At 41.9% G+C, this 21356-nt stretch overlaps 1 protein-coding gene across 6 annotated transcripts in view; it reads right to left on the bottom strand.

The window, feature by feature from the left end:
• zzef1 (zinc finger, ZZ-type with EF hand domain 1) overlaps nucleotides 1-21356 on the bottom strand; it is a 266638-nt gene that overhangs the window by 235659 nt on the left and 9623 nt on the right. For 5 of the 6 annotated variants that reach the window (XM_063031513.1, XM_063031517.1, XM_063031514.1 and 2 more), the window contains exon 2: nucleotides 3177-3321. In XM_063031513.1, coding sequence (XP_062887583.1) covers nucleotides 3177-3321 — 145 coding nt within the window. The remainder of the gene's footprint in view (nucleotides 1-3176; nucleotides 3322-21356) is intronic. The other variant, XM_063031516.1, reaches the window with a different exon arrangement.

The following is a 21356-nucleotide window of genomic DNA, read 5'->3' as shown; positions in this document are numbered from 1 at the left end:
ATTTATGAACATTTGCAAAGGTATAATATGATGAGGAACAGTCAGCATGGCTTTGTCAAGGGCAGGTCATGCCTTACGAGCCTGATCGAATTTTTTGCAGATGTGACTAAACACATTGATGAAGGTAGGGTAGTAGATGTAGTGTATATGGATTTCAGCAAGGCAGTTGATAAGGTACCCCATGCAAGGCTTATTGAGAAAGTAAGGAGGCATGGGATCCAAGGGGACATTGCTTTGTGGATCCAGAACTGGCTTGCCCACAGAAGGCAAAGAGTGGTTGTAGACACGTCATATTCTGCATGGAGGTCGGTGACCAGTGCTGTGCCTCAGGGATCTGTTCTGGGACACTTACTCTTCATGATTTTTATAAATGACCTGGATGAGGAAGTGGAGGGATGGATTAATAAGTTTGCTGATGACACAAAGGTTGGGGGTGTTGTGGATAGTGTGGAGGGTTGTCAGAGGTTACAGCAGGTCATTGATGGGATGCAAAACTGGGCTGAGAAGTGGCAGATAGAGTTCAACCCAGATAAGTGTGAAGTGGTTCATTTTGGTAGGTTAAATATGAAGGCAGAATATAGTATTAATGGTAAGACTGACTCTTGGCAGTGTGGAGGATCAGAGGGATCTTGGGGTCCGAGTCCATAGGACACTCAAAGCAGCTGCACAGGTTGACTCTGTGGTTAAGAAGGCATACGGTGTATTGGTCTTCATCAGTCGTGGAATTGAATTTAGGAGCCGAGAGGTAATGTTGCTGCTATATTGGACCCTGGTCAGACCCCACTTGGAGTACTGCGTTCAGTTCTGGTCGCCTCACTACAGGAAGGATGTGGAAACCATAGAAAGGGTGCAGAGGAGATTTACAAGGATGTTGCCTGGATTGGGGAGCATGCCTTATGAAAACAGGTTGAGTGAACTCGGCCTTTTCTCCTTGGAGCGACGAAGGATGAGAGGTAACCTGATAGAGATGTATAAGATGATGAGAGGCATTGATCGTGTGGATAGTCAGAGTGTTTTTCGCAGGGCTGAAATGGCTGCCACAAGAGGGCACAGGTTTAAGGTGCTCGGGCGTAGGTACTGAGGAGATGTCAGGGGTAAGTTTTTGTGTTTACACACAGAGTGGAGAGTACGTGGAATGAGCTGCCGGCAACAGTGGTGGAGGCGGAAATGATAGGGTCTTTTAAGAGACTTTTGGATAGGTACATGAAGCTTAGCAAAATTAGAGGACTATGGGCAAACCCTAGTAATTTCTAAGGTAGGAACATGTTCGGCACAACTCAGTGGGCCGAAGGGCCTGTATTGTGCTGTAGGTTTTCTATGTTTCTAAACCCCTGAGATTCTTTTTCTTGCTGGCATACTTAGCAAATCTATAGAACAGTAACTGTAAACACGATCAATGAGCAACAAATTGTGCACATGCAGATATAAATAAATAGCAATTAATAATGAAGATGAAATATCAAGATAAAGAGTCCTCAAAGTGAGACCATTGGTTGTGGGAACACCAGAAATAGAATGAGTGTATTTATTCCCTTTTGTTCAAGAGCCAGATGGTTGAGGGGCAGTAACTGGTTTTGAACCTGGTGGTGTGAGTTCGGAGGTACTTGTGCCTTCTACCTGATGGCAGCAGTGAGAAAAGAGCACGGCCTGGGTGGTGAGGATCTTTGATGATGGCTACTGCTTTTCTACCATAACTTTTCATGTAGATATACTGAGTAGTCGGGAGGGTTTTACCCGTGATGTACTGGGCTGAATCCGCTAACTTTTGTATGATTTTCCCACTCCACTGCTATGTTCCCATACCAGGCCATAATGCAGCCAGTCAGCACACTTAATACCACACATATATAGAAGTTTGACAAGGCTTTTGATGATATGCCGAATCTCCACAGACTAAGGGGTCGCCATGCTTCCTTTGCAATTACATTTATACGTTGGGTCCAGGACAGGTCGTCGAAGATAGTGACACCAAGGAATTTAAAGCTACTGATCCTCTCCACCTCTGATGAGTAGTGGCTCATGGACCCCTGGTTTCCCTCTCCTGAGGGCTACAATCAGTTCCTTGGTCTTGCTGACACTGAGTGAGTGGTTGTTGTTATTACACCACTGAGCCAAGTCTTCAGTCTCCCTCCTGTTTGTTGGTTCAGCACCACCTTTGACACAGCCCACAACAGTGGTGTCATCAGCAAGCTTGTATCTGGAGTTGGAGCTGTACTTAGCCACACAGTCATAGGTGTAAAGCCAGTACAGCAGGGGGCCAAGTACACATCTCTGTGGTGCTCCTGTGCTGGTGGAGATTGTGGAGGAGATATTTGTGCCAATTGGAACTGAATGGGATCTACAAGTGACAAAATCCAGGATTCACAGGGGAGTATTGAAGCCCAGTTCTTGGAGTTTACTGATTAGTTTTGAGGGGATGATCTGTAATTGATAAAGAGCATCCTGATGTATGCACCTTTGCTGTCCAGATTTTCCAGGGTTGTGTGAAGAGCCAATGAGGTGGTATCTGCTGCGGATCTGTTGCTCTGCTAGGTAAGTTGGAGCAGATCCAGGGCGCCACTAGACAGGAGTTGATACGTTTCAACACCAGCCTCTCAATACACTTCATCATTGTGGATGCAAGTGCCACTGGGTGATAATCCTTGAAGCAAGTTATCACACTCTTCTTGGGCACTGATAGAATTGATGCCCACTTAAAGTCGGTGGGAACCACACACTGCTGGAGTGAGAGGTTGAAGATATTAGTGCGGACACCAGCTAGTTTGCTCATGGGCCTCTGGTTTCCTCCATCCAGAGCCAATAATCAGCTCCCTAGTCTTGATGACATTGATAATGGGTTGTTATTCTGGCACCACTAAGACAGATTTTCAATCTCCCTCCGATATGCAGATTCATCACCACCCAATGTTTCAGCCAACAACAACAGTGCTGTCAGCAAACTTAAATACGACATAGGAGCTGTGTTTAGCTACACAGTCACAAATATAATGTGAGTAGAACAGGGAAAATCCATCAGACCGTAATTTCTGTAAAGTTCAAAGTAAATTTATTATCAAAACACATACATATCCCCATATACAACCCTGAGATTCATTTTCTTGTGGGCATCCACAGTAAATACAAGAAACACAATAGAATCAAGATGTTAATCAATATATTAATCAGGCTCCCCTCACCTGGAGTTAGGGAACATCCTTGTAACTGTCGAATCACATGACTTAATTCTCCCCGCAGATTAGCTCCACCAGAGGTTTTCAATGACTCCAACATGTTTTCCACAGCAACGGTGCCATCTCCCTCTGCATCAAACTGAGCAAATGCCTATTAAAAAATACAGCCAAAAGTGACACAGCAAGGCATTGCCAAGGCTGCAAATCAAAAGACCGACGACCATTGAGACACGGGAGCAGGATTAGGCCATTTGGCCCATCTAGTCTGCTCCATCATTCAAACATGGCTGATTTATTACCCCTCTGAATCCCATTCTCCAGCCTTCTCTCCATAACCATTGCACCCTACTAATCACAAACCCATCAACCTCTACTTTATACATACCCAATGATTTAGCCTCCACAGCAGTCTTTGGCAATGAATTCCACATATGCACCACCTTCTGGCAAAAGGAATTCCTCCATCTCTGTTCTAAAGGGACATCCTATTCGGAGGTTGTGCCCTCTGGTCCTAGACTTCCCCCAGTTGAAACATCCTCACCATGTCCACTGCCTTTCAATATTCAATAGGTCTCAATTAGATTCCCTCCCCACCATTCTTCTACACGTAAGTACAGGCCCAGAGCCATCAAATGTTCCTGTTGCGTTAACCCTTTCATTTCCAGGATCATTCTCATGAATCGCCTCTGGACCCTCTCCAATGCCAGGACATCCATAACGGGCCCAAAATTGCTCACAGTTACTCCAAGTGCAGTCTGACCAATGCAAGAGTCCCTTTTCAACTCTGACTTCTGAATTTTCTCCCCGACTAGAAAATAGTCCACGCCTTTATTGCTTCTACCATAGTGGATGACCATATACTTCCCTTTGCTATATTCCCTCCTACCTTACTGGCAGACCACAGTTTGTGCGGGTTCAGAGCTGTAACTTATTTGTTATTCTTTCTACTTCTCTTCTAATATTTGTATATCTGTGCACTTGTAATGCTACTGTGACACTAATTTCCTTTGGGATCAATAAAGTAGGTATATCTATAGTCAAGCAGCACTGGGGCCCCACAGGGGACTGACTGTTCACCCTGCATACCTCTGACTTTAGATACACAGAGTCATGTCATCTGCAGAAATTCTCTGATGACTCAGCAAGTTAGCTGTATAAAAGGAGGACAGGAGAATGAATACAGGGAAACAACAGGAATTCTGCAGATGCTGGAAATTCAAGCAACACACAGCCAGGCAGCATCTCTAGGAAGAGGTGCAGTCGATGTTTCAGGTCGAGACCCTTCGTCAGGACAGTTTCAGGGTCTCAGCCTGAAACGTCGACTGCACCTCTTCCTAGAGATGCTGCCTGGACTGCTGCGTTCACCAGCAACTTCTATGTGTGTTGAATGAATACAGGGCTCTGGTGGAGAACTTTGTCAAATGGTGCAAGCTGAATCATCTGCAGATCAACATTCGGAGATGGTGATGGACTTTAGGATGACTAAGCCTGCAATGCTCCCTGTTACTATTGATGGTGAGGACGTGGATGTACCTAGAGGTGCACCTGAATAACAGACTTGAGTGAACGAGAGGGGGTAGAGTTGCCTCTACTTCCTGAGGTGGCCGAGGTCCTTTGGAGTATGCAGGCCTCTCCTTTCATATTCTATTGGTCTGTTGTCACCAGTACTATCCTCTATGCAGTGGTGTGCTGGGGCAATGGCAACAACACGGGTGATGTCAACAGGCTGAATAAACTGATTAGAAAGGCTGGCTCTGTTATAGGAGTCAAACTGGACACACTGGAGGCTGTGGTAGAACAAAGGTCCCTATGGAAAATCCTGGCAATTCTGGACAATGTTTCTCATCCTCTGCGTGCCACCTTGGCTGAACAGAGGAGCACTTTCAGTAACAGACTAAGACAACTGCACTGCTCCAAAGAGCGCTAAATGAGGTCATTCTTACCCTCGGCCATTAGGCTCTATAATGAGTCAACTTATAGCCGGGGAAGTGAAGTGACGACCCCCTCCTGTGGACTGTTTGAGGCAACTTATTTTTTCTTTCTGCTTTGCTTCTAATATGTGTATATCTGTGCACTTGCAGTGCTACTGCGACACTGTAATTTCCTTTGGATCAATAAAGTATCTATCTGCTATTTCTTAAGACAGTGTTACAGGTATCAATTACTATTGGCATCAATTTAAATACTTATTCAACAATAAAACTAATTTTTACAAAAACCTGAGTTATGAATTCTGCTTCAGTGATCCTGAGTACCACTCTCAAAATTTGAAGATGACCATTATTCTCATGCAGTACAATGTTTAAAGTATGCACCCTACAAATTGAGTATTAAGCCAAAACCTATTCTTCCAGATTGATGCAAGACATTATTCTAAGATCAAAGAGCTTTCCTTGAGCCTTGCATAACATTTTCACTCAACCATTTAAAGAGAACAGATAATCTGGTTAATGATTTTATTGCAGTTGATAATACATTGCTGTGTACAAATTGACTCAATTTTGCAGCTAATCTCATACCATGGCAACAAACAGAGTTATGACAAATAAGACAATTACAAATTCACCAGCAATGTACAATTAAGCCCACACAGTCATATTCAGGCATTAGCCGTGGAATTAGCATAGGCAACTTTACAGCTTTTATTATGGGTAATGTGTCTCTTTACACCTAAGACATGCAATTGTTTTGTTTTATACTGTATACCCTGAAAACTCCAGCCAATTCAAAAGTCAAGACAAGAAACACTTGGAGAGCGCAAAAGTCACTAATACTACCAAAAAAATCAGAACAATGCCCTTTCCCATTTCCACCTTAAAGAGTAATCAAGATGAAGATCACGCTGTACAGGATTTATAAGGACAATAAGGGGCTCGTGTGGAGCAGGACCAATTTGGATGAGATTACATGCAAAAGTACGCAATTACATCAAGTAATTAGGAAAACAGGCAATATTATCATTTGCAACTCAACATAAAATGCTGGAGGAACTCAGCGGGTCAGACAGCATCTATAAAAATGAATAAACAGTCGATGTTTCAGGCCGAGACCCTTCTTCAGGATTGGAAAGGAAGGAGGAAGGCACCAGAATAAAAAGGTGGTGGTGGGGGTGGGGGGAAGGGAAGGAGACTCGCAAGAAGGAGAAAAGTGAGGACAAGTAGGTGAGAAAGGTCAAGGGCTGGAGAAGAAGAAAGCTGATAGGAGAGAAGAGTGGATCATAGGAGGATGGGACATCAGGAAGAAGCGATGGGCAGGTCAGAAGAGGTAAAAGGCCAGAGTAGGGAATAGAAGAGAGGAAGGGGAGGGAAACTTGTTTTTAAAAACCAGGAGGAGGAAGCGATAATCCTACCATCAGGTTGGAGGCTACCCAGGCAGAATATAAGGTGTTGTTCCTCCACCCTGAGGGCGCCTCTTCTTGGCACAAGAGGCCATGGACCGACAGGTTGGAACCAGAATGAGAATGAGAATTAAAATGTTTGGCCACCGGGATATTCTGCTTTTGGCAGATGGAGCGGAGTTGCTTGACAAAGCGGACCCCCAACTTAGGACGGGTCTCACCAACATAGAGGAAGTAGCACACACACAATAAACGACCCTGGCGGTTTCATTGTTGAATTGTTGCCTCACCTGTAAGAAATGTTTGGGACCATGAATGTTGGTGAGGGAAGAGGTGAATGGGCAGGTGAGCACTTGGGCTGCTTTGTAGGGATAAGTGTCAGAAGGGACGAATGGAGAAGGGAATCACAGAGGGAGTAATCCCTCTGAAAGCGGAGGGGGTTGGAGGTAAAGATATGTCTAATGGTAGGATCCCTTTGCAGAAGCTGCGAAGGATGATGTGTTGGATGTGGAGGCTCATGGGGTGATAGGTAAGGACAAGAGGAACTCTATCATTTAAGGCGGCAGGAAGATGGGGTAAATATGGATGTTTGGGAAAAGGGGGAGATGCGGGAGAGGGCAATGTCAATAGTAGAGGAAGGGAAGCCCTATTATTTGGAGGAGGACATCGCTGATGTCCTGGAATAGAAAGCTGCATCCTGGGATGAGATGCGGCAGAGGTAAAGGCACTGAGAAAAGGGAATAGCATTTTTACAGGATATAGAGTGGGAAGAGGTATAGTCAAAATAACCGTGGGAATCAGGTGGTTTATAAAAGGTGTTAGATGTCTTCAGAGATGGTGACAGAGAGATATAGACAGTGGAGAGAGGTGTCAGAAATGGACCAAGTGAATTTAAGGGCAGGATGGAAGTTAAAGACAAAGTTAATGAAATTGATGACTCAGCACCAATGTGTTCATCAATGCAGCGGAGAGAGTGTTGGGGGTATCAGTTTCAGGAAATTTTAAATAAAAGAATATTTGTCACTGTTGAGACCACACCTACACTACTAATGGCATTCTCCTTACGGAAGAATTTGAAGTGTGGTGAGCAGTTCAGAGGTTTTACTAGACTGATAATTTAATGTACTGAAGGGTAGACAGGCTGAGCTGGCATTTGTTGAAATCAGAATCAGGTTTATTATTAATGATTTATATGATGTGAAATTAGTTTTTGGCAGTATAGTGAAAAGACAAAAAATTACTATAAAATAATAAGTGCAAAAAAAGGAAAAACTAAGTTGTTCTCATGGTCCATTCTGAAATCTGATAGCTGAGGGGAAGAAGTGGTTCCAAAATCTATGAGTGCCAGTCTTCAGGTTCCTATACCTCCTCCCCACTGATCCTGATCACAAGAAGGCATGTCCCGGATAGTGATAGTCCTTAATGATGGATATCACATTCTTGACGATGTCGTCAATCGTGTGCAGGGTTATGCCCGTGATGGAGCTGCCTGAGTGTACAACTCACCACAGCCCCATGCAATCCTGTTTCCATACCAAGTTGTGATGCAACCAGTCGGAATGCTCTCCAGCTGGGAAATTTGCACTCCATAGCAAATCTCCTCGAACTCCTGACAAAGCAGAGCTGTTGGTGCACCTTCTTCGTAATTGCATCAATTCATTTGGCCCAGGGAAGATGCACTGAGACGCAGGAATTTGAAGCTGCTCACCCTTTCCATCGCAGACCCCTCAACGAGAACTGCTGTGTGCTCTCCCAACTGTCCCTTCCTGAAGTCCAGAATCAGTTCCTTGATCTTACTGACAACTGAGTGCCAGGTTGTTGTTGACACACAAGCGACAAATTTAAAAGAGGGGTCTCAACAGGTTGGATGTGGAGAGGTGTTTCCTTTTATGGGAGAATCTAGAATGAGGGTCACTGTTTAAAAATGAATGGTCATCTGCTTGACAGAAATGAGATGAGTCTCTGAAACTCTGTCTCAAAGCTCCATGGAAACAGAACTTTTCAGCATTCCCAATGCAGTAAAACTCCAAACATGCACTGTGCAGTTTCTCGGATATCCTGATTATTCAGCATTTGGCTCAGTGGGGCACCTTACGTTCATGCTCCTTATGAACTCTTGGGTTCCCATTTCCAAACTCCCCACCTAAAGCACTAAGACCCCATTGAAATACTTTTCAAAAACTCACTAAGTCCTCTTTAAGTCAGGGGTTCCCAAAATGGGGGCCCACAGACCCCTTGCTTATGGCAAAAAAAATGGTTTGGAACCCCTGCTTTAAATTCACCACATTTTGCTTCCCACAATCACCTTAAACTCACCACTTTCACTGAAAAAAGTACTATGTATCTTTAAAAAATGAAATTGATTACTAAAGGCTGAGACATACACAGAAGTAACATCAGCAGTCTGGAAAATCTGTCACTCCAGCACCAAGGTTCTGAGGATGTCAGATTATTGCAGTTTCGTTGTAAATGGATGCTTTGTGAAGCGGGAGTAAATGTGAATGCAGAACCAAGGTTACAATTAAGCAGCGCGCCCAGCTCTCCAGTGAAATGATATCGTATTTGTAAGTAGGACGACGTGCACAATTCTGATTTGATGGAGACAGACGTGAGAAGCACAGAGGAACATCTGGAGAAATTTCTGAAATGCCTGGTTCGCTGCCGCTGCTACTGTGCAATCGAGAATCTCCGAAGGGAAGGCCCCAAAATCCCCGGCTTTGCCTGCCGCTGGCGACCGAGGCTGGGGTCCAAGCGTTCGGTAGAGATGGTGCTCGGTACTCGGTGTCAGAGGGCTGATCAGAACTCGAAGTTTTCGGACGACTCAGAGTCGGACTGTGATCGGGCATGGCAGGGAGAGTTTTCTTCCTTCTCCCGTCTGCGTGAGATGTGGGACATTTGAGAGACTTTGAACTTTTTTACAGCGCCCATGGCCTGTTCTTCATCAAGTTATGGTATTGTTGCACTGTTGTAACTATATGTTATAATTATGTGGTTTTTGTTAGTTTTTCAGTCTTGGTCTGTCCTGTGTTTCTGTGATGTAACACCGGAGGAATATTGTATCATTTCTTAATGCATGCATTACTAAATGACAATAAAAGAGGACTGCATAATCTAAATCTAAAAATTAGGTCAGACGTCCATTTTAAACAGTGGAGAAGAGGCTATTCCTGCTCCTTATACAGTTCTGTATTTTGCTATTCTGGGCAATACAGTCATTGCAATGCATTTGATGTTTCAATTGTAGAGAGTGAGATAACAATTTCCAACTACATTCCACTGATTCCAGTCAGTGAAGGAAGTACAAATACAAGAGATTCTGTAGATGCTGAAAAGCTCGAATAATACAAAAAAAATGCTGCTGACTTGCCAAGTTGCTTGACCTAAAATGTCAAGTGCTTATTCCATCCATAGATGCTGCCTGACTTGTTGAGTTCCTCCAGCATTTCGTGCGTGACAGTCAAGGAAGTATTAACACGTTTATTTTTAAAAATGTTCACAATAGAAATAATACAGCATACAGTATATAAACAAGTATAAAATGCAAGTTTACATTACATGGGCATTAATTAATCATGGCTAATTTAATGCCTAGTGGGGTCCCAGTGCAACAGATGCCAAACTAAGAGCGCTGATCAATCAAACAGGGGATTCGTTTTTTCTTTACTACATTCTGGTTTTTTAAAAAGCAAGCTTCACTTTTATCACGTTAATTTTTAAATTGTTCCCAATAATATTTCTATTATAGCAGACTACTCAATAAACATGAATTCTGTTATTCTCAGCTATTCATCTGTTGACAGAAGTACCAACTTAAACTTCTGAGCACCTTGTGTATTATTTATAATTAATCCCTATTGATATCAGAAGCATTACAACTTCTAACTCAAAGCGTTTATAAACAGAACAAGCACTAGTCAGCCTTTTCTCTATCAAGGTTAGCAGTAACAGTACCAAAGTTTTCATTTGCAACCATTCTCCCTCCTAAAAACTAACTCCTTATAGTACCAGTATTCTGAGCAGTTTCCTATACCTCAGCCAAGCTGTAATGTTTCATTTATCAGTCGACACAGGGAGAATTCAACAGATTACTTGAATACATGAAGCAGCGTATCTATAACTTAATTTTCTGCAAAGCCAAGGCTGACAGATATAAAATTACAGCAGGAACAGTATTAGTCTGTATCAGTCAGCACCTAACAGGCATAAGCATATAAACACAAGGTTGACTAAATTTTAATTTAAAGTTGTGTTTTAGTCGAAAAAGATTGAATTATTCAATATTTTAACGTATTACTAACTGCCCTGAGAAGTGGCTCAGCCAAGGTTTGCACTAGACATGGATGCTTGCCAGCTCAAGCTTGGCATTGTCCAAGTAATTGCATAGTTCCTAACAAGGATGTGCACTGGCAGACATAAAACAGACCAGCACGTAGCAGCATCATGAGTATTTACAACAGCTGTCCCTAAAGCAAGATTTGCAAAAGTACTTTACATCCAACTCTAAAGGTTTATCTCTCCTGCAAGAAATACAGCTGACATATTTCTCTCACAAAATGCAATGTGAAAAGAATATAAATGGAAGCAATATGCCAAGTAGCCCTCCAAGGAAGTGACCATTCAGAAAATCATAGCTAATTTGATCTGTGACTCAGCTCACTTTCCAGTCCAATCACCATAACCCTCAATTCCCCAAGTCTATAAATACACTTGGAGCATCCACAGCTCTCAGGGGTATAGAAAGGTTAACAACTCTCAGTGAAGAAGTTCTTCCTGATTTCATCACTCATCTCGGGTATATACTCATTGCTCATAGCAAAATCTTGATTCTGAATGCAATCCCCTGTCAAGGCCAAGAAGTTTAAAGAAAATGTATTACCAAAGTACATATATGTCACCATATACATCCCTGAGATTAATTTTCTTGTGGGCATACTCAATAAATTCAATAATCATAATAGAATCAATGAAAGACTGCACCAAGGACGTTGGCGGACATTGAGTGCAAAAGACAAAGAACTGTGCAAATACTAAAAGAAAGAAAAAAATAACAATAACAACAACAAATAAGCAATACTGACAAATCTTCCTGGTCAGACATACCACCACAATCCTGATCAACTAATGTAGGTAAGAAAGTTTCTGATACATCCTCAAAATTTGAATCTTGATTTGAACCGTCATGGGTAACAACCTCATTCTTTACATCAGTCTTTTTAGCCGTAGCTCTTGTTACAACACAGGAAAAATCTGTGTTAGAATCCCTCTGTGGTTCCTCAGAATTTGAATTTATTGTCAAATGCACTTCAGGAAAAACTTGTCCACCTGCTAAATCATTCCCTAACAAAAGAGAAACATCATTCACAGGTAAACTGGATTGTAGTCCTACTTTAACAACCCCTGTAACTAATCCTGACCTTAAATTTACTCTATGTAAATGTACTGGCATAAGGGCACTCCCAACTCCTCTTACATAATTTACCTCACCAATGTCAGACTCATCACTAAACTTTAGCACACTGTCTAATATTAGTGATTGAGAAGCTCCAGTATCTCTAAGTATTCTTATTGGTACTGAATTGGATCCTTCTTTCAAGGATACAAATCCTTCTGTTATAAAATTTTCATATCCCCTCTTAACTTGATCAGACTCTGACACATCTTCATTAGTATTTCCTGAACCCTCTGAATTTACAGGTGTTTCAATATGCTGCACACAAGCATCTGGGACCACTTCTTTCTCTTCCTTTTTCAATCAAAAGCAATTAGCTACTACATGTCCAGGTTTCTTACAATAATTACAAATAACACCAAAATGTCTTTTCTTCACATGTCTCCCTTCATCCTTACTTTTCTCACAAACTTCAGATTTAATTTCTGGTTTACCTTGACTCTCTGTGCTAGTTTTCCTTTTAAAAATTCTACCTGGAAAAAATTTATTCTTGTGAATTAAAACATACTCATCAGCTAATTTAGCAATCTCCTGCAATGTAGCAGTGTCCCGTTCACTTAAGTATGTTCTCACTTCAACAGGAATGCTTCTTTTAAATTCTTCCTGCAAAATCAACTCTTTTAATTTATTATACTCCCCATTCACATTTTTAGAGGAAACCCATCTCTCAAAACACACAGATTTCTCATAGGCAAATTCCACATAAGTTTTTTCCACCGATTTCTTCAAAATTTCTGAATCTTTCTCTATACGCTTCCGGAACCAACTCATATGCCTTTAATTTAGATGCTGCTTGGCCTGCTGTGTTCACCAGCAACTTTGATGTATGTTGCTTGAATTTCCAGCATCTACAGATTTCCTGTTGTTTGCCTTTAATATATGCTGTTTTAACAATATCATAATCCAGTGCTTGCTCAGCATTTAAAGCTGTATAAACTTGTTGTGCCTTGCCTTTAATTACACTTTGTAACATCACTGGCCATTGCTCTTTCAGCCACTTTAAACTCAGAGCAACAGCTTCAAAATGCTGGAAATATTTGTCCACTTCAGCTTCATTAAATGCAGCAGCCAAAATAACCTCACGACTAGCAAGAAACTGTTTCGTAGAACCAGAAGACTGATTCCCGGACTTTAATTTCTGCATCTCTAGCTCAAATTTCCTCTGGCTTTCAGCTTCTTTTTCTTCAAATTCCCTTTTTTTAAATGGGCCTCTCTTTCTTCAAATTCCCTTTTTTTAATAGCCTCCCTAGCCTCGAATTCCTTCTGTTTAATTACAGCTTCTAACCGACTTCTTTCCAAATCAGCTTCTAATTGCTTTAACTTTATTTGTCAAGATGTAACTGCATTTCCAGATTACTCATTGGAAACCCATCTAACATCTCAGCATCAAACATTTTCAAAGTAATATAATGCTCAGCGATTTTTCTTTGTAGGAAAGCCTTGGTAGAATTCTTCATAATTCCTTTAATATCCAACCTCCTAGCAATCTCCAATACCTCAGGTTTTCTCGCATTCACTAAAGACCCTGAGTCAGGCGTGTCCATAAACTCGTCAATATTCATTGTTGCCAAATACCACTCACACACTAATCAAACTAAAAAAATTGGGCATTTCCCTTTTCCAAATCAAAATGGCAATTACCAGCACTTAAACTCAAAATCAGAACATATCCCAGAGGGGCCCCCACAAACTATGTTATGTAACCGGCAAAATGAATATCAATCGAGACAGGTTATATAAAAAAACCAAACATTTATTAAACACGGACAAACAATAAAAAAAACGAATGAAAACCTTAACCAGAAGTTAATCGCTATGCAGCCGTTCAACAAATCATCACTCAGCACTGGTTCTTACAGCGTTAAATGCAAAAACAGTTCTTAAAGCGGTAAAGTCAGATATAGTTCTTAATGGTAAGTTCGAAAGTCCAACAGATTTATACGTTCAATTGGGAGAGACCTCTCTGGAGAAGGATTTCTTCATAGACGCGACTTTCCTGCTAGCTCTGTCCAAAGGATTCACGATGCAGGAAATAAACAGTTTAAAACAACTGACCTTAAATTCTAGACAGCAAACCTTGCATGAACTCTTTGCTCTTTTGGCAAGAGTTATCTTCGATGCAGGTCATACTCCTTCAACGAAGACTCAATAAGGTCGATCCTTTGTTAAACTGCTGAACGAAACGGACTCCTCTCAATCCTACGGGGCTTGTACTTCGATAAAGTCTTCACTCTCCCATACCACTGCTGAAATAAGGTACATCAACACATCCAGCAAAAATTGCCAATCCAGCACTATTGTACCTTGCAACAGAATGCAACACTCCGTCTTAAAAATGAAACTGCGCCATAAAATAAATACGCAACAGAACCAGAGTCACAGACGCACGTTCTAGCTGGAAAACTAAAAACTAAAAGCTATCTGCATCATTTGAGATCTTCCCTTATATACCTGTGATGCACATGTCATCACGTGACCTCACATCGGCGGGAAAATTACATCAGATGGCCTCCAAAAGACCATTACATCATTCTCACAAAAATAAAATCACAGATCTCCGTGAGGTATGTGACAAGATGAAGAGTCCTTGAAAGCGAATCCATAGGTTGCGGGAACAGTTCAGTGCTGGGGCAAGTGAAGGTGAGTAAAGTTATCCCCTCTGGTTCAAGAGGCTGACGGTTGAGGGGTAAGAACTGTTCCTGAACCTGGTGGTGCAAGCACTGCGGCTCTTGTACCTTCTTCCTGATGGCAGCAGTGAGAAGGGAGCATGACTTGGGTGGTGGTGATCCCCAATGATGAATGTTGCTTTTCTGCAACAACGCTCCATGAAGATGTGCTCAACGGTGGGGAGGGCTTTACCCATTGATGGAAACTGTTTTTTTCTGAACTCGGAAAAATAAAGGCCGACTCTGTTCAATCTTTCCTCTTACACTAACATCCCACCCACTATCCTGCAATCAATCTTCATGCCAGGGATAATCTTCCTTAAGTACTGCATGCGGTTCTTCAGGCACGATCTCACCAAAGCTTGTACAGTTATGACAATATTTAATCCTTCTCTAGAAATTCCATTTGCTGTACGTGCTTGCGAACACGAGCTTTTTACTCCCAGATTACTTTGAGCATCACATCACTACTTAAAAACATGACTTTTTCCATTTTTTTCTATCATTACCCCATATACTTCATGTACCACCTATTTTGGCCACTCAATTCACCCATTTATAATAGCTCAGCAAACAGTTCATCCTCCTAACTTCCTTTACTACCTTCCTTAACACTGGCAGAGACATAGACACACTTCAACTTGGCTCTCTTCTTCTCAGTCATTATCCCAGATTACCTTAGTACTGATCACTGAGGTATTCCAATAGGAATATGATCCAATTTGTTTCCTGCCTGTTAACAAATCTCCTGTCCAGACTAATTGCCCTTCAAACTCAAGCATTAATCATTTTAAGTGGCATCGCAACAAAGACCTTCTGAAATCCAAATACATCATCATGTGCTAAATCCCATTTATCACACTAATTAAATCATCAAAGAGTTCAAACACAATTTCCCTTGTTCAAACTGCCAAACGGACTGGTTCTTTGCCACTCCATCATCACTCCCTTTAATAATGTATTCAAGCACCTTTCTAATGACCAACACAAACCTATTGACCATGATCAGATAACCTGTTTTGACAATGTTAATTGAATGATATTTTCCAAGACATGCACGACACTCTAATTCAATAAAGTACCATATAATGCCTGGCACTTGATTTAGGAAAAGCTATTCTATGGCTTACCACAACACAGTATCTTCTACAGCAGAGCGCAGCAACCACAGTGTAGGAGAGTAGTAGCTTGAATTTCAGTGCTCATCTCTCAAAAACAGATTTGAATTCTTGCCCATCTCAATACCAAGAATCAATATACCAAGCAAAGATTGTCAGTGGACAGTAGCTGGAGCTTTTCAACTAGAGTTAAAATGAAGTATAATACAGCATCTCCAGACAAAAATTGGCACAGCCAGCTTATTGCATATATTGAAAGATAAAACAAATAGTTGGCAAAACAGAAAGACGACAAAATTTGGAAATTTTCTAATTTATCATTTATTCTTAGCTTTAATTTCCCCCTACATTCTATCAAAAAGATCATTAAAGCATACCCTAACCAAGGAAAACCTTGGTAAAATGTGTTGTCAAAGTTAGTTTATTGTCGTACGGACAAGGGGGAAGGAGCCAGAATAAGGTGGGGGAAGGAGTACAAGCTGGCAAGAGACAGGTGAAATCAAGTGGGGTGGGGGGAGAGAAGGGGAATGAAGCGAGAAGTTGGAAGTGTTGGTGGAAAAGGTAAAGGTCTGTAGAGGAAGGAATCCAATAGGAGAGGATAATGGACCATCACAGAAAGGGGAGGAGGGGCACCAGGTGAGAAGAGAACAGAATCAGTATGAAAGGAGTCAGAATGGAGAATGAAAAGTTAAACTGTTCTCAAACCTGCTTTATCACTGGCTTGAAAAAACAGGGCTAGTCCCTTTCCTATAATCTTCACCCTTTCAAACTGCAGGGTAGATTCTATCATATTATGATCACTTCTTCCGAAAAGTTTCTTTACCTTAAGCTTTAGTCATATCTGGTTCATTACACAACACCCAATCCAGTATTGTGTTTCCCCTACTGGGCTCAACAACAAGCTGCTCTATAAAGCCATCTATTGCTGCTTTCAAGATTGGAACCACGGCCTGCTCCTATCTTGCCATCCGGGGCTAGTCTCCCAGCTTGATACTAATGTAGGGAGAAGTACATTCTATTCCAAGATTGTGGTGGGATAACACCCTGTTGTTGCTGACTCACAACATCTGGTGAACGTTCAGTTTTGAGTCGGTCTCATTTATCACAGTATGTGTGTGTACGCCCTTAACTCCTGGTGGAGTCGTCAGGGCACCGTCATGACAAGCTTATGCTCATCGTACAGCGTGTCTTGGGCATCTGAAACCTGGCAGAGCCCATCCCTCTCCATGTTTTTTTTAACGAGGTCAAGTTGTTAGCTCGACACTCAGCCCAGGCACGAATGGAGAGCGTGCAAGGGAACTGGCCGGATTCGAACTTAGGACCTCTTGCCCCGAAGTCCAGCGCTGATGCCACTATCCCACCAGCTGGCTATATGAAGGTATATAAAGGTAAGCTAGCCAAAACAAAAATCAAAGAGGATAACAAAGGTTTTTTTCAGATGTATAAAGAGTAAAAGAGAGGCAAGAGTGAATATTGGACTGCTGGGGTGGTAGCAATGGGGGATAAAGAACTGGCAGAGAACTTCACAGGTATTTTGCATCAGTCTTCACTGTGGAAGACACTGGCAAAGTACCAGAAATTTGAGAGTATCCGGGGGGAGAAGTGAGTGTACTGCTATTGTTAAGGAAAAGAAATTATAAGCCAGTTAGCCTGCCTTCCGTGGTTGGGAAGATGTTGGAGTCAATTCTTAAGGATGAGGTTTCAGAGTAGTTGGAGGCACATGATAGAGTAGGCCAAAATCAGCATGGTTTCCTTATAGGGAAATATTCCCTGACAAATCTGTTGGAATTCTTTGAGGAAATAACAGGCAGGATAGGCATAGGAAAATCAGTGGATGTTGTGTACTTGGATTTTCAGAAGGCCTCTGACAAGGTGCTGTTCATGAGGCTGCTTAACAAGAGCCCATGGAATGACAGGAAAGATACTACGACAGTTAGAAGACTGGCTGATTGCAGGTTGAGCTGGTGGTGAAAGTCGTCAAATACAATGTTAGCATTAATTTTGAGAGTAGTAGCATACAAGAGCAAGGATGTGATACTGAGGCTTTCTGAGACAGTGGTCAGACTGCAGTTGGAATATTATGAGCAATTTTGGGCGCCTTATCTAAGAAAAGATGTACAGTACTGACATTGGAGAGGATCCAGAGGAGGTTCATAAGAATGATTCCAGGAATGAAAGAGTCAATGTATAAAGAGTATTTAATGGCTCTGGACCTGTACACGTAGGAGTTTAGAAGAATGAGTGGAGATCTCAATGAAATTTATCAAATATTGAAAGGCCTAGACAGTGGATGTAGAGAGGGTGTTTCCTATAGTAGGTGAGTCTAGAACTGAGGGCACAGCCTCAGAATAGAGGGATGTCCATTTAGAACAGAGATGAAAAAGATTATTTTTTTACCAGAGGGTGAAGAATCTGTGGAAACCACTGCCTCTGACGGCTGGGGAGGCCACGTCATTGAGTGTACTTAAAGCAGACTTTGATGGGTTCTTGGTTAGTCAGATCATCAAAGGTAATGGGGATAGGCAGGAAAATAGGCTAGAGAGGGATAATAAATTAGCCATGATGGAATGGGGGAGCAGACTCGATGAGCCAAATGGCCTAATTCTGTTCCTATGTCTTATGGTCTTAATACAGATTTTCTTGTTTGCTAAAAAACTTGGAAAGAAACAGTAGTGCTCAACTTTATCACAGTAAACCTGACAGACTTCTCATAGGGTCCAGTAGCAGGACGCTAACAGCCTGCACCCTCTAACCTCTGATACTGGGAAAATCTGTCCACTGAACTTGGGTCACGTTGGACCTGCCACAGGTTCATGACTCCGTCACTGCAATCAAAATTACTACAGAAACAAGTGCATTTTTAGTAACTAAATCTTTCTATTAATTCAAAAAGCACAATTACATTTCTAGTTGCTAAATGTATCTAAATGTTGTGATTAACCATTACAATTTAATGTAAAAAAAGTTACTTATGTTAGACTGATTTTACCTTCTAAATTTTGAATGTATATGAAACTCAATATGCAGTTACAGATGCTTGAACTTTTGAAAACAGAGTACCAGGGCTGTGCTTGATCAAAGATTCAAAGTACATACACAATACAACTGAGACTCGTCCTGCTGCAGGCAGCCACGAAACACAATGGAAGCTGTTCAACAAAACACCAAACACCCAACATGTGGGAAAAAAGAACAAATTGTGCAAATGACAAAAAGCGAATGAACAAGACGTAGTATATCCAACATCAAAGCAGCTGTATCCGGTTCAGTGCCACACCACATCACGCCGCTGGCCAATGCGGGTCACAGAGCCAGTCTTCACTGAAGTGCACAAGTCCGCATCAATCGTCCTTATCAAACCACTCAAACACAGCACAACAAAAGTAACCAGAATCTGGGAACACCTGCCACATGAACCTCAAAGTCCCCCAAAATGAATCGACAGTCTCACCAATAAATCCTGGCAATGTGGATACCAAGACTCTGCACTTTCCTTCAAAAGCAACTGGTGAGAGAGAGGAAGGGCAATCCAATACAGGCAGGTAGCCTTCACTTCCTTCCTCGTTGACTTTGACCTTGCTCGACGTCTCAATATAGAAGCAATGAGTCGATCACAGGCTCGCGGCCCAGCTCCAGGCTAGCAGGCCGCACCCCCGTTCCAAAGCTTTTCAATCTCTCACAGAGACAGCAAACTGCCAGATCGCTTGATCAGCCCAAAATCACACCACCAACATGTCAAAGTTCCACAGGGCTTCGATCAGAAGATAGCGGCAGAAAAACTGTTGCTACAAATATCCCAGATCAAAAATCAACCCAATCAGGAAAAGTGGAAAATCAAATGATTGTGGAGAGTTTTCTTTTTCTCAACAACTGCAGATGTAAAAGAGCAGTAATACCTTGGCCTTCCTGAACCCACTTTACTGAATTGACTGCTTGAAACCAGGCTAAATCCAACTGGGATATCTCTGCTGGCCAAGAGATTCCCAAATGAAATGCGTGTGGAAAGATTAGCCTACTATGCATTGAAAAGTGAGGATACCTGGATGGCCAGCAAAGAAAGCAAAAGGCAATTGCCCCTGTTGGGCCTGAGAAGTCAGGCGCCCAGCAGTATATGATTTACCGCATAATCTGTAATTCTGATGATTGCTATGTGAGGATAGGAGAATCTTAAACAAGTGGGTAGGGCAGAGGGAACTCTCCCAGAGGCTGATACACTGCAGCATCATGGCAATAGATATCACAACCAAGCCTCTGTCACGCCCCCACATCCAACTGTGAATGGTAGTGGAGAATTCAACAATCGGTCGGGGAAGGGAGTGACAAGAACATTGCCATCCTTAACCAGGGAAGAACCCGCCACACAAGCTCTTAAAAAAAAGCTGAAACGATGGCAACCATGTTCAGCCAGTGGATAATCCTAGCTTGGCTTTATTTAAGTCATTCCGTGTGACTGCTACAGTAATTTTTGGGTTTAGGTCGTTTACACTTAGCAAATGGCTTTGACGGTGTACTGGAACAATGCATTTCCTAAAAGCTGTGAATACCAGAATCCCAGTCCACTCGTAACAATGACTTTCCTAAAAGCTGTGAATAACAGTCCAGACGCTGCTGGCGCTGGTGGGATGGATGTATTCAGAAGGTGTGAAGTTTGTATGTAGCCTCAAAAGAAAGCATTGTCTATACTTTGTAAATATGGATTGCCCTTTAGTGTTTAGCAAATAAATATCGAGCCCCACACTGAGCCAGCAGACTTTTCCACTGAAAGAGCCGCGGTATGATGATGCTTGCTGAACCTGGTTTTGTCGAATAAAGAAGTTGCTTTGTATCTACCAGTAACTGTCTCTCCAGTGATTTCATTCACACAACAACACTGCAAGCAACACAGCAAGGCAAAGGCAATGGACATCACAACCAACAGATCAGACCAGGCAATACCCAGTGCCCTTCAGGGTTAGCCAAGTCCCCGATCAAGTCTATCAGGCAATTGAAAAATTGAAAAATGGGCTAAATCCAGTCCAGCCATCATCATCTCATCAGAAGCGATGAAAGGTTTCATCAGCAGTGCTACAAATGGTCCCTCTAACTCAGGGGTGGCCAACCTTTCACATTCCTTGCCTCCATTTTCTTCACGCACAAGTTCAGATGCGCCATACAACTCTTGCACTCCCATTCAATTCTTGTAAAAATATGTTAATATAGACATATTTAGCATTTTACATGATATATTGATTTAATATAAAACAAGATAAACATCACTTACCCAAATGAAACTTCCACAACTTCTTTTAACTAATATATTTTGTCTTCTTTTGATTTCTTCCTTTTTCTTAATCACATATTCTTTCCATAACTCAGACCCAAGCACTAGCTTCAGTTTTCCTTCTATTTCAGTCTATGTTGTGTTTTATAGTTTCTATTAAGTCTTCTATTATGTGAGAAAGTGTTTTCACAAACAATGCACAACGGTTTTCCTGACGGACCCCCTATAAATAAGAACTCATTTTCCCACTGTTCATTGAATTCACGCTTACTATCACTCTCTGCTTTTCTTTCGCTCATTTTCTTTTGCACTGTGACGGGTAACTGAATGTAAAATCAAGGCTTAGTTTTCGAAAA

This window comes from Mobula hypostoma, chromosome 23 (genome assembly GCF_963921235.1).
Source record: "Mobula hypostoma chromosome 23, sMobHyp1.1, whole genome shotgun sequence".
Lineage (NCBI taxonomy): Eukaryota > Metazoa > Chordata > Chondrichthyes > Myliobatiformes > Myliobatidae > Mobula > Mobula hypostoma.
Note: the sequence above shows the minus strand (reverse complement) of the source record. Positions and strands in the feature narration are given on the sequence as shown.